The following is a 13,500-nucleotide window of genomic DNA, read 5'->3' on the forward strand; positions in this document are numbered from 1 at the left end:
AAAAATTGTAAAAAATGGCAAATTTCAATTTATCTACTTCTATAATAATACATAGTAATGCCTCCAAAAATAGTTATTACTTTACATTCCCCATATGTCTACTTCATGTTTGGATTATTTTGGGAATTATATATATTTTTTTGGGGATGTTACAGGGCTTGGAAGTTTAGAAGCAAATCTTGAAATTTTTAAAAACCCAATTTTTAGGGACCAGTTCAGGTCTGAAGTCACTTTGCGAGGCTTACAGATTAGAAACCACCCAAAAATGACCCCATTCTAGAAACTAAACCCCTCAAGGTATTCAAAACTAATTTTACAAACTTTGTTAACCCTTTAGGTCTTCCACAAGAATTAATAGAAAATAGAGATACCATTTCAAAATTTAACTTTTTGGGCAGATTTTCCATTTTAATATTTTTTTTCCAGGTACAAAGCAAGGGTTAACAGCCAAACAAAAAGCTATATTTATTGCCCGGATTCTGTAGTTTACAGAAACACCTCATATGTGGCCGTAAACTGCTGTCTGGGCACACAGCAAGGCGCAGAAGGAATGGAGTGCCATACGGTTTTTGGAAGGCAGATTTTGCTGGACTGTTTTTTTTTTTTTTTTTTACACCATGTCCCATTTGAAGCCCCCTTGATGCACCCCTAGAGTAGAAACTCTAAAAAAGTGACCCCATTTTAAAAACTACGGGATAGGGTGGAAGTTTTGTTGGTACTAGTTTAGGGTACATATGATTTTTGGTTGCTCTATATTACACTTTTTGTGAGGCAAGGTAACAAGAAATAGCTGTTTTGGCACAGTTTTTATTTTTGTTATTTACAACATTCATCTGACAGGTTAGATCATGTGGTATTTTTATAGACCAGGTTGTCACTGACACGGCGATACCCAATATGTATACTGTTTTTTTATTAATGTAAGTTTTACACTATGATTTCTTTTTTGGAACAAAAATAAATAAATATTTTAGTGTTTCCATAGTCTGAGCGCCATTTATTGGCACTATTTTGGGGTGCGTGTGACTTTTTGATCGCTTGCTATTACACTTTAAAATGGTTTATTTAGCACATTTTTTATTTTAAATTTTTTACGGTGTTCATCTGAGGGGTTAGCTCATGTGATATTTTTATAGAGCCGGTCGATACGGATGCGGCGATACCCAATATGTATACTTTATTTTTTACAGCTTTTTTAAAACAAAAAAATATATATATATAAAAAATTATGACGTTTTAGTGTCTCCATATTCTGAACCATATTATTTTTTTGGGGCCGATTGTCTCAGGTAGGGGCTACTTTTTTGCGGGATGATGCAACTGTTAGATTGGTACTATTTTGGTGGGCAAACGCCTTTTTGATCGCTTACTGTTGTACTTTTTGTGATGTAAGGTGACAAAAAAATTGTTTATTTACGGTGTTCATCTGAGGGGTTAGGTCATACATATTAGGCATCGCCGCATCCGTGACAACCTGGTCTATAAAAATATCACATGATCTAACTTGTCAGATGAATGTTGTAAATAACTAAAAATAAAAACTGTGCCAAAACAGCTATTTCTTGTTATTTTGCCTCACAAAAAGTGTAATATAGAGCAACCAAAAATCATTTGTACCCTAAACTAGTACCAACAATACTGCCACCCTATCCCGTAGTTTCTAAAATGGGGCAATTTTTTGGGAGTTTCTACTCTAGGGGTGCATCAGGGGGGCTTCAAATGGGACATGGTGTCAAAAAAAACAGTCCTGCAAAATCTGCCTTCCAAAAACCATATGGCATTCCTTTCCTTCTGCGCCCTGCCGTGTGCCCATACAGAAACATATGGGGTGTTTCTGTAAACTACAGAATCAGGGCCCTAAATATTGAGTTTGGTTTGGCTGTTAACCCTTGCTGTGTAACTGGAAAAAAATATATATTAAAATGGAAAATGTCAAAAAAGTGAAATTTTGAAATTGTATCTCTATTTTCCATTAATTCTCGTGGAACACCTAAAGGGTTAACGACGTTTGTAAAATCAGTTTTGAATACCTTGAGGGGTGTAGTTTATAGAATGGGGTAATTTTCGGGTGGCTTCTATTATGTAAGCCTCGCAAAGTGACTTCAGACCTGAACTGGTCCCTAAAAATTGGGTTTTTGTAAATTTCTTTGCTTCTAAACGTCTAAGCCTTGTAACATCCCCAAAAAATAAAATGTAATTCCCATAATGATCCAAACATGAAGTAGACATATGGGGAATGTAACGTAATAACTATTTTTGCAACTTGGAAATTTGCCATTTAAAAAAAAAAAAATTGGTAAATTTGGTATTTTTTTATAAATAAAAATGATTTTTATTTTTTTACTTCATTTTACCACGTCACGAAATACAATATGTGACGAAAAAAACTATCTCAGAATAGCCTGGATAAGTCAAAGCGTTTTAAAGTTGTCAGCACTTAAAGTGACAGTGGTCAGATTTGCAAAAAATGGCCAAGTCCGTAAGGTGAAATAGGGCCGAGTCCTTAAGGGGTTAAACCATGGTTCTCTAGTAAGTTATTTAGATTTGCTGATGTGGTAGATTATAGAAACTTGCAAATTTTACCATTCGAAACACTTAAAGCCTCATTTCAACTACCGGATTCTGCCAATTACCAGTATTTGCAAATACGACCCCTTCTCCCTAGCCTATTCGGTTCCTCACAGGTTTCCACACCGACAGCATTTGAGAAACTATGCAAACTTTCGGATTCAACTAGAGGACTCATCTCTGAGATTTGTGTTATACTTTTTACCTCCTCTCCCTCCACAAACACTAAACACTCATATGTCTAGGTGGGAGTCGATTTTACATTGTCCCATTTCCTTGAAAGACTGGGGGCTGATTTGGAAGAGAGCAGCACTATCTTCCACTTATACTACCCATAAAGAGAATTCTTATAAGATACTGATGTTTTGGTATCATACCCCACAATTGCTTAGGCATCTCAATCCCAATATCTTGGATAGGTGCTTGAGATGTGGAACAGGGGTGGGATCCCACATACATATTTTTGGGGAATTCACATTACTGGTTCCATTTTGGAAATAGACTCAAAATCTCCTCCTCCAACTACTAGATATTAGAACAAAGGGTCTAGACTCAGGAAACCCATCTATTAAACATGCCTCCTACACCTTTGAAAAAACAGGTCTTCATTTTGATTCTACACATATTGACGGCAGCTAGCAGTCTTGTAGCTAGATTCTGGAAGAGGACGGGCACACCTACCCACTTAGACTTATTGGCTGGTGTATTGGAGGTCAGAGGTATGGAATACCTCACAGCCACCATAACTAATCAGATTGACAGATTTAACCGAATATAGCAACCCTGGGATGACTATCCCGATACACATATCTAGAGTTTTTCTTACCCCTCTCCCTAACGGTCTATCCCTTCTGTGTTTAGTCCTGTCCTCGTCTGTTGATTTAATAGGCGATTCCCTCAATTTTGTCGCTTGTTCTACATCTCTATTGGTTTATTATTGTCACTATAGCAAGACCTCTTACATAATGGTCTATGGGTTTTGATGTAATATTGTGTTATACCAGAGAATTTTATGTTTATCCGTCAAATCTGTTGTTAATGTTTGGATGACATTACTACTAGTAACATAGTACATAAGGCTGAAAAAAGACATGTCCATCCAGTTCGGCCTGTCATCCTGCAAGTTGATCCAGAGGAAGGCAAGAAAACCCTGTGAGGTAGAAGCCAATTGTCCCCACTTTAGGGGAATAAAAATTCCTTCCCGACTCCAATCAGGCAATCAGAATAACTCCCTGGATCAACGACCCCTCTCTAGTAGCTATAGCCTGTAATATTATTACACTCCAGAAATACATCCAGGCCCCTCTTGAATTCCTTTATTGTACTCACCATCACCACCTCCTCAGGCAGAGAGTTCCATAGTCTCACTGCTCTTACCGTAAAGAATCCTCTTCTATGTCTGTGTACAAACCTTCTTTCCTCCAGACGCAGAGGATGTCCCCTCGTCACAGTCACAGTCCTGGGGATAAATAGATGATGGGAGAGATCTCTGTACTGACCCCTGATATATTTATACATAGTAATTAGATCTCCCCTCAGTCATCTTTTTTTCTAAAGTGAATTACCCTAATTTTGATAATCTTTCAGGGTACTCTAGTTGCCCCATTCCAGTTGTTACTTTAGTTACCCTCCTCTGGACCCTCTCCAGATTTACAGTTCTTACTTAGTGCACTGTTACTTACTTCAAAAGAAATAAGAAAACAAGCATGATGACACTATTGTATTATGTTTTGCAAAAGTACTTTAATAAAAAAGACAATTATAAAAAAAATATATAATTATAGTGCACTGATACGGCATCCAGCAAACTGTCACAGTGTTTCAATAGGACTGCTGATATAAAAGAACAAGGCGCCACAAAGCGCAGTAAACCCAAAAAGCAGTAGTAGCTGCTGATATTAGAGCCACCCATACAAGTTGTGCATATTCCAGACACACTCTGAGGGCTTGGAAGATGGAAGAATTTTCTCCCCGCTGCTGCACCTTTAGCCTAGGTGGTTAGTGGATACGTCTGCTGTCAATGTAAGTAATATGGGGAAAAATGGGCAAATGCACGGGCACTGCTGGCAAAAATAATAAAAAAAAAAAAAATAAAAATGGGCAAGAAGTTCAGGAAGAATGGACAGGATTTTTTTTTTTGCAATACATTGCGACTCCGATTTGGCATCTTGTGCAATGGGAGCTGCTAATGGACAAGGTGACATCAAGCGCCTCTTCATCTGAGGGATGTCCATGGGTGTAGTTTAAAAAAAAAAAAAAAGGGAGAAAAACGGGCAGGATTTCTGAAGACTATGAGTATGATGCCAAATTCTCTAGCCAGAACATGCCATGACTTTATGACTAGGGAGAATATGACATCTGGGACCACCACCGATCCTGACAACGAAGGCTTGGAGTGCTGATTCAGCCCTGCGTCCCCTTCACTGTGCTTCCCTGCAAGGCAGTGCTCCTGGGGACCCAAGCTGTGCAAGGAACCCCAGTCAGCTCAATTCACTTCATTGGTGGGGGGTTCCAGAAGTTAAGTGCCCAACAATCAGGAAATTACTGCATATCCTAACAATATGCCATCGCTGCCTGGGACGGGTACAACACTTTAATGCAAACTTATTAAAAAATCTTTATGATTACAGAGCACTAGTTAAAAATACTGGACAGAAACTCAGAAAAAAAAAAATATTATATACACACACACACACACACACGTGTATATTGGGTAATAAACTGAGCTTACGCATTTCAATCAGACATTCTGCTCTTAATCATAGGAGCTATAAATTATAAAAAAAAGCGCAGTGTCCGCTCGTAGTATGCAAAAGGTAAATTTTTTCCCTGATTTTTCTATTTCTGAGGTTTTTATATATTGCACGTTAATCAAGAAAATTTACAATTCAAAGTGCAGTCAATCTAATAGGTTTCTGTGCTGTATTCAGCCTTAGGAGTGTTGCCAGGAACACAACCTCCGGAGCGGGGAGGCAAGATGGCTATTTGCTCTTTGCTTTTATACCAGGGACAGCCCAAGTCTTTTTATAAGTATACCAAGTTCACATCTCCAGTAACCTGATCTGGCACGTTGTTACGGCCTGCTGGAGTTCACCGGATCTGGCATCGTCTCATACTGCCGTTCACCACCGGACCTCAGACTATAATGGGATCCAGCAGGGATCCGTCCGCTTTCTGGCATGAGTGCCAGGTTTTAGCCGGATAAAAAAAACGTTACATGCACATCCCATTATAATCTATGGGATCCAGCAGTGAACGGCAGTATCGTCTGGCAGTAGCCTCTGCTGGATCAGGTTACCGGAAATGCGGACTTAGCCGTACTTAGAAATAGTATATAATGGTCTCCAGAGCTCAAATGTGTGGAAGATCAGTTAGGACTGCAGCTGCCAGGAGGTCTACAGCATCAAGACTACACAGGGATTCTTTTGTAGTCTGTCCCCATGGAGACACACAGCTATGTGTAGGTGCTGTATGTACACAATGTACTGTCCTACAACAGGGGGCAAAGAACTATCAGCCATCTCAGCTAAGTTCCACACCTAAGACACCAGTCAGCCAAGATGGTAGAGATCAGAAGAAAATGAGTGCCTGTGTTTTCTACAATACAGTTCCTGCACATGGAGAAAATCCTCAGCTTGACAACTGTGGGGTGCTGTTACCTTTATCTTCCGATTATTTTATTAGCTGCCCTTAAAAGGTGCCGATATGGACAGTTGCGTTCAAAATGTCAAATTTGGGAATCTAATCTAGATTTTATTTTATATTTTCAATCTTATGTCTGTCAGAATACTAAAAGGGATCTGGCAGGTTGGATACATGTTCACATCCCCTAATCCTGTCATGGCCAACCTCCGGCACTCTAGCTGTGGTAAAACTACAACTCCCAAGATGCACACTTGCTTGGCTGCTCTCAGAACTACAGTCGTGGCCAAAAGTTTTGAGAATTACATAAATATTGGAAAAGTTGCTGCTTAAGTTTTTATAATCGCAATTTGCATATACTCCAGAATGTTATGAAGAGTGATCAGATGAATTGCATAGTCCTTCTTTGCCATGAAAATTAACTTAATCCCCAAAAAAACTTTCCACTGCATTTCATTACTGTCATTAAAGGACCTGCTGAGATCATTTCAGTAATCGTCTTGTTAACTCAGGTGAGAATATTGCCCTCTTTCCGATTGTTTGGGGCATCAGGAAAAAGGCTTGTCCGGAGAAGAAAAGGTGAGCGCTACCATCAGTCCTGTGTCATGCCAACAGTAAAGCATCCTGAGACCATTCATGTGTGGGGTTGCTTCTCATCCAAGGGAGAGGGCTCACTCACAATTTTGCCCAAAAACACAGCCATGAATAAAGAATGGAACCAAAACACCCTCCAACAGCAACTTCTTCCAACAATCCAACAACAGTTTGGTGAAGAACAATGCATTTTCCAGCACGATGGATCACCGTGCCATGAGGCAAAAGTGATCACTAAGTGGCTCGGAGACCAAAACATTGACATTTTGGGTCCATGGCCTGGAAACTCCCCAGATCTTAATCCTATGAGAACTTGTGGTCAATCCTCAAGAGGCGGGTGGACAAACAAAAACCCACTAATTCTGACAAACTCCAAGAAGTGATTATGAAAGAATGGGTTCCTATCAGTCAGGAATTGGCCCAGAAGTTGATTGAGAGCATGCCCAGTCGAATTGCAAAGGTCCTGAAAAAGAAGGGCCAACACTGCAAATACTGACTATTTGCATATATGTCATGTAATTGTCGATAAAAGCCTTTGAAACGTATGAAGTGCATGTAATTATATTTCACTACATCACAGAAACAACTGAAACAAAGATCTAAAAGCAGTTTAGCAGCAAACTTTGTGAAAACTAATATTTGTGTCATTCTCAAAACTTTTGGCCACGACTATACACAGAAATGAATAGAGCATGCTAGGAGTCGTAGTTTCATCACAGCAGGAGTGCCGGAGGTTAGCCATCACTGCCCTAATCTAACTCTTCTCCATTCACCGCCCCTTCAGCATCATTCTTCTGAACCTGGTCCAGAGTCAAACATCTACACCCCATGCACTCAGAAGCACTCCAGATACTGGCCGCTGGCTGGCTCATGCAGCCTTATATACACTGCCCTATTTTAATACAGCTGCATCATTGTACAATATAATGACTTACTTGTTTGTTGCTACGTAATTTATGGCTCTGGTTGGACGTGAACCCCCTTATTGTAAAGCACAGCAGAATATGTTGGCGCTATATAATAAGATCATAGACATGACCAGCTTTTTGGCTTGTTCCGTCATTTTAGAACCTAAAATATTCGGGATGGATCAATATAAAAAAATAAATGAATATTAGGACAGAGAATATATTTTAAAAGCGTGTAGGTACAGATCTCATTCATTAGGTAACCAGACAGAAAACATACACTAATGTAGAGGATGATGGCAGAAACAAAAACTGGGCTGGTAGCCCGCTTATCACACCACACAGATGCCTGGGGCCAAACGGAATATTTTGCCAGCCGAGGAGGGTGACGCGCTGGCAGCCAGCATTCAGATTAAACACAACTAGGACAAATTCTGCCTTTTAAGTTGGATCCATTATCCAAGCGGTATATGTGACTTTCACGATTAGGACAGTAATGTCTGCATCGATATACGTCCGACACACAAACACCATTGCTTTATGGTTAATAAGACAGGATCATGCAACGAGCTATACAGACTTACCCAGAGACAAGTAATCAAGTCCTGGGTGGGTATGTATGCAATAGAGATAGAAATGAGCAAGTCAAACAATGTTATATACATTACAAGCTGAACATGCACTTCTAGGATACTCAACATAAAAAAAGACAAGCCAGAATCGGACAAACCAGTATGCCTGAAAATAACCACATGGTGAATGGGCACGCTGGTTCGTGCTCCCAGGAGATGGCTGTAGATCACCCCCATCAGCTTCTGAGTGTTTTCTGGTTCAACAGTTAGGGCTCTTTCACACTTGCGTTCTTGTCTTCCGGCATAGAGTTCCGTCGTCGGGGCTCTATGCCGGAAGAATCCTGATCAGTTTTATCCTAATGCATTCCGAATGGAGAGAAATCCGTTCAGGATGTCTTCAGTTCCGGAACGGAAAGTTTTTTGGCCGGAGAAAATACCGCAGCATGCTGCGCTTTTTGCTCCGGCAAAAAATCCTGAAGACTTGCCGCAAGGCCGGATCCGGAATTAATGCCCATTGAAAGGCATTCATCCGGATCCGGCCTTAAGCTAAACGTCGTTTCGGCGCATTGCCGGATCCGACGTTTAGCGTCCCGGCAGCCATGGTAACCATTCAGAAAAAGCTAAAGTCCTGGCAGCCATGGTAACGTGTAGCGGGGAGCAGCATACTTACCGTCCGTGCGGCTCCCGGGGCGCTCCAGAGTGACGTCAGGGCGCCCCACGCACATGGATGACGTGATCGCATGGCACGTCATCCATGCGCATGGGGCGCTCTGACGTCACTCTGGAGCGCCCCGGGAGCCGCGCGGACTGTAGGTATACTGCTCCCCCGCTCCTACTATGGCAACCAGGACTTTAATAGCGTCCTGGCTGCCATAGTAACACTGAACGCATTTTAAAGACGGATCAGTCTTCAAATGCTTTCAGTACACTTGCGTTTTTCCGGATCCGGCGTGTAATTCCGGCAAGTGGAGTACACGACGGATCCGGACAACGCAAGTGTGAAAGAGGCCTTAAGATGTGTGTCCACAAGATGCTTAGGCACAAATAGTTGTATCTGGCAATAACACTATGAACACCGTCTATCTCCGTATTGGAGATATGCTTTACAGCAGTCACATGGACCGTAGCACAATAGACAGGAGATCACTCACTGACTTCTGTGGCATACTGTTGTGTGCATGCTCGGTGAACAGTGCTGTACAGAGGTTATTGAGCAGGGAGGAGGAGTAGATAAGTTGCAATGACGGCTGAGAAGTAATCTCTAACAGAAGAAGTATTATTGTATTATTAGTCTTAGGCTACTTTCACACTGGTGTTTTGGCTTTCCGTTTGTGAGATCCATTCAGGGCTCTCACAGGCGGTCCAAAACTGATTAGTTTGCATTCTAATGCATTCTGAATGGAAAAGGATCCGCTCAGAAAGTATCAGTTTGCATCAGTTCAGTCTCCATTCCGCTTTGGAGACGGACACCTAAACGCTGTTTGCAGCGTTTTGGTGTCGGTCTGATGAAACTGAGCCAAATGGATCCGTCCTGGCACACAATGTAAGTCAATGGGGACGGATCCGTTGTTTACGGACACCATCTGGCACAATAGAAAACGGATCCGTCCTCCATTAACTTTCAATGGTGTTCAAGACGGACTCATCTTGGCTATGTTAAAGATAATACAAACGGATCCGCACAAAGCGCGAGTGTGAAAGTAGCCTTAGTGTGAAACTGCACAATTTTAAGACTTTTTTTATAACACGATAGTAAAATGGGAAAACCTCTAAAAATTATGTTTAAAGATTATTTGTCAGCAAGATCAACGCTATAAAATCACGCATAATGCCTGGTATGGCTGATCCCGCTAACTAATAGCACACCTATACTGTGCAAATCCATTGTGGCGTTCTGTAAAAAAGTGCGTTTTTTATTTTTATGCAGAGAGGGGGGAAACCCTAGCCCCTTGGTGCATCCCATCTCTTTCATTTTCAAGCTCTGCCTACTTCCTCTCCGCTTAATCTACAGTACTGGACGTCCTCATGCCTGGCCCCCGAACTCCATGCCACTATTTCGGAGCAGCATAAAAATGGGGCTTGACAAAACCTCTATTGACTTGCACTGCCGGGGAGCTTGTAGTGAATTTTTGGGAGTGGATTTACCAAAAAGTTAGGATACATTCACATCTATGCTGGCAGGCTGTTCTGGCCTCCAGCACTGTATGCAGCACTGACGGACACTGCCGTTCACTGCCAGATCTCCATTGTCTATAATAGGGTCTGGTCTCTTTACGCCATAAATGCCAGGTCTCGGCCGGACAAATACCACTGCGTGCATTGGTTTTTGACAGGCTGACATTTATGCCGGTATAGGCTACCAGAACGGACTGACTGATATCCAAACGCTGCTGTGAATGAAGCCCAACTTGTGAATTAAGTCTAAACCTGCCCATACATTTGCAATTTTTACGACCGCTGGTTTCCAAACAACCTGTCGGTCACGGCTGATCTGTGAAGGCTGTTGTCTTGGATGACAATTCCATCCGTTAAAACGACAAAATCGGACCACGCGACCGCTGCTGTGATCTGTGGTCTGGGCTTCTATTGATGGGATACCGACCTATTGTTTGACATAACCGACTTTACCAGACAAATCCATCACATCATAAAGTATATCTGCCAACAATTGGCAGAAAATGGTCTAATTTCGGTATTTTTGTATGGCCAGCTTTAAGGCTAAGCTCACATCTCTGGTTGCTGGACTTTTTTTTTTTTTAAATCACTCATCATTCTGGTTTGACAGGTCTGACCATAGAGAGTATCAATGCTGGCTCTTAAATTTTGGAGTTGGCCAAATGTTTGAGTATGGTCACTTTCTAGTGGACAATATTCCCTAATGAAGACCGTAAACCCTACTGATTTCTAGTGTCAAGCAATGTGTTCCCAAACACAAGCGCCTCCTGAAGCCCATGATCGCTGTAACAATACTCACCCGCGATGGGTACATAGCCGACGCCTTGCTGGAAAACTGTAGGCATTAACACCACCGGCTGAGGCTGCATCATCATTGTGGCAGGCATCGACTGCAAGAGAAACCAATGGAAGGTGAAGTCATGAGTAGGTTTGGATAAGGTCATGGATCATGGCTGTTGGCTATTAAGCTCCTTCCAGAAGGATACCATTGGTTCAGTTTTTAAAGATCTATGACCGATCCCATCGGCCTATAATGGGTCCATCAATTTATTTATTTATTTTTTTCAGTGGGCATAATAATGGTACAGCAAAGTACAGTATTCTGCCCGCCATTACAAAAAAAAAAACAAATAAAAAAAAACTGATGGAACAGAACCATAATGCCAGGGTGAAGAGAGCCTGTGTCATCTATACTATAGTAACCCCAAATGGCCATAATTGCTGATTTTTATAAAACATACACAAGCCTCGAGGAAATCCAGAATCGATGAAAGCTCATTGAGTAGAGAACATGCAGCCCACTCATAAGCAGAAAGTATCTAATACACAACATGGCATTTGAAAAGGGGTGACCACTTGCTTGAATTAATGTGCCCGGCTGTATGTTTTATAAGCGCGTTTCCAGCCTTATGAAAGATTCTACGCAACAGAGTGAAAAAGGCAGAATCTGACAGAAAATAAAGGACTGTCCTCAGTTTTTGGCACACACCATGATATACAATGGTATGCACCGCAGACAATGTATGCCCTGCGCCATATAGTCTGTGAATGTATAGTTAGTGCATCGGTCAGCTGTGCCATGTCTCAACACGACATTCCGAACATCACCGCCTTAGGCTACTTTCACACTGGCGTTTTGGTTTCAGTTTGTGAGATCCGTTTCAGGGCTCTCACAAGCGGTCCAAAACGGATCAGTTTTGCCCCTAATGCATTCTGAATGGATAAGGATCCGTACAGAATGCATCAGTTTGGCTCAGTTCCGCCTCCATTGTGCTCTGGAGGCGGACACCAAAACGCTGCGTTTTGCTGTCCGCCTGACGATGCGGAGGCAAACGGATCCGTCCTGACACACAATGTAAGTCAATGGGGATGAATCCGTTTGACTGACACAATAAAAAACGGATCCGCCCCCCCATTGACTTTCAATGGTGTTCAAGACGGACCCGTTTGGCCAATGTTAAAGATAATACAAACGGATCCGTTCTGAACGGATGCATGCGGTTGCGTTATCGGTGCGGATCTGTATGTGCAGATACATGACGGATACGCATCAAACGCAAGTGTGAAAGTAGCCTCATCTATTGAATGACATCTGCTCTCACCGTGTAGGACATCACCAAGTTAATCATGCCTTCCTTGTCATCGCCTTGTCTTCCGCTCAAACTGAACCACTCATCCACCACCTTGCCCTCCTTCAGCGTTTCTGGGATAGTGATGTGAGTCCACGCTATACGATCATCCATGGAGAAGGCTCTCTGTGAAGAGGTAAGCAGAGGGGCAGAGGGTAAGTCAGTGTACAGTCAGTTAAGGAGGAGTTCTGCTACAAATGACCACTGAGCTGTATAAGAGAATATACTTGGAATTTGTCAATGTGCTAACATATCTGTCTGAACCTCTTATGGTGGCCACACACATTAGGTGGACCCTGTCATTTCAGTGGGACTAGTTCACCAGTAATGGCGTCACAACAGATGGAGATAAAAAAGGTCCAGCATTTCGAATTTCAACATGCCTGATCCTTTGCTCTCATGGTAGATAAACTGCTGTCTGGCCACCAATAATTCCACTCTCCCTATTGAGAACACGAGCGCTCAGTTTGTCCGTGGGGCTCAAAGGAATAGCCGAGGAGTCTCAGTCCAGCAGAGGTGCCAAGATGGCTAGGTTTAGGCATTTGCCCACCTCAGACATGTTCTCAGCATAAACATGAAGGAATTTCCCATGAATATGCTGAACCTGTCACCTATACCATGCTGCCCTCGCGGAGGTTTCTTTCCTATGCGCAACAGGAGAGAAGCCTTCCAGTCATGGGCAGGAGGTGCGGGGCACAAGTCTAATAGGACTCCAGCCTGTCGCTACTGTAGAAAGTACTGAATGCTAGCCTAGAAGTGACAGCCCGCTGAAATCAGTGGGTCTGTCACTATACTATGCGGCCCTTCATTATTCCTACTATAAGTTTATGAATGAATTGCCAGCAGTCTGCAGTAAGGATCCAACTCTGTGTTACCAGTTACAACCAGTGCCGCCAGTGTCAGATAATGCAA

General features: G+C 42.2%; 1 protein-coding gene across 2 annotated transcripts in view; it reads right to left on the minus strand.

The window, feature by feature from the left end:
• Positions 1-13,500, minus strand: part of LOC122920265 (toll interacting protein) — a 63,560-nt gene that overhangs the window by 8,186 nt on the left and 41,874 nt on the right. For both annotated transcript variants that reach the window (XM_044269642.1, XM_044269643.1), the window contains exons 4-5: positions 12,562-12,714; positions 11,259-11,349 (exon numbers count right to left, since the gene is read on the minus strand). In XM_044269642.1, coding sequence (XP_044125577.1) covers positions 11,259-11,349; positions 12,562-12,714 — 244 coding nt within the window. The remainder of the gene's footprint in view (positions 1-11,258; positions 11,350-12,561; positions 12,715-13,500) is intronic.

Source organism: Bufo gargarizans, chromosome 10, assembly GCF_014858855.1.
Source record: "Bufo gargarizans isolate SCDJY-AF-19 chromosome 10, ASM1485885v1, whole genome shotgun sequence".
In the NCBI taxonomy this organism is placed as follows: Eukaryota; Metazoa; Chordata; class Amphibia; order Anura; family Bufonidae; genus Bufo; species Bufo gargarizans.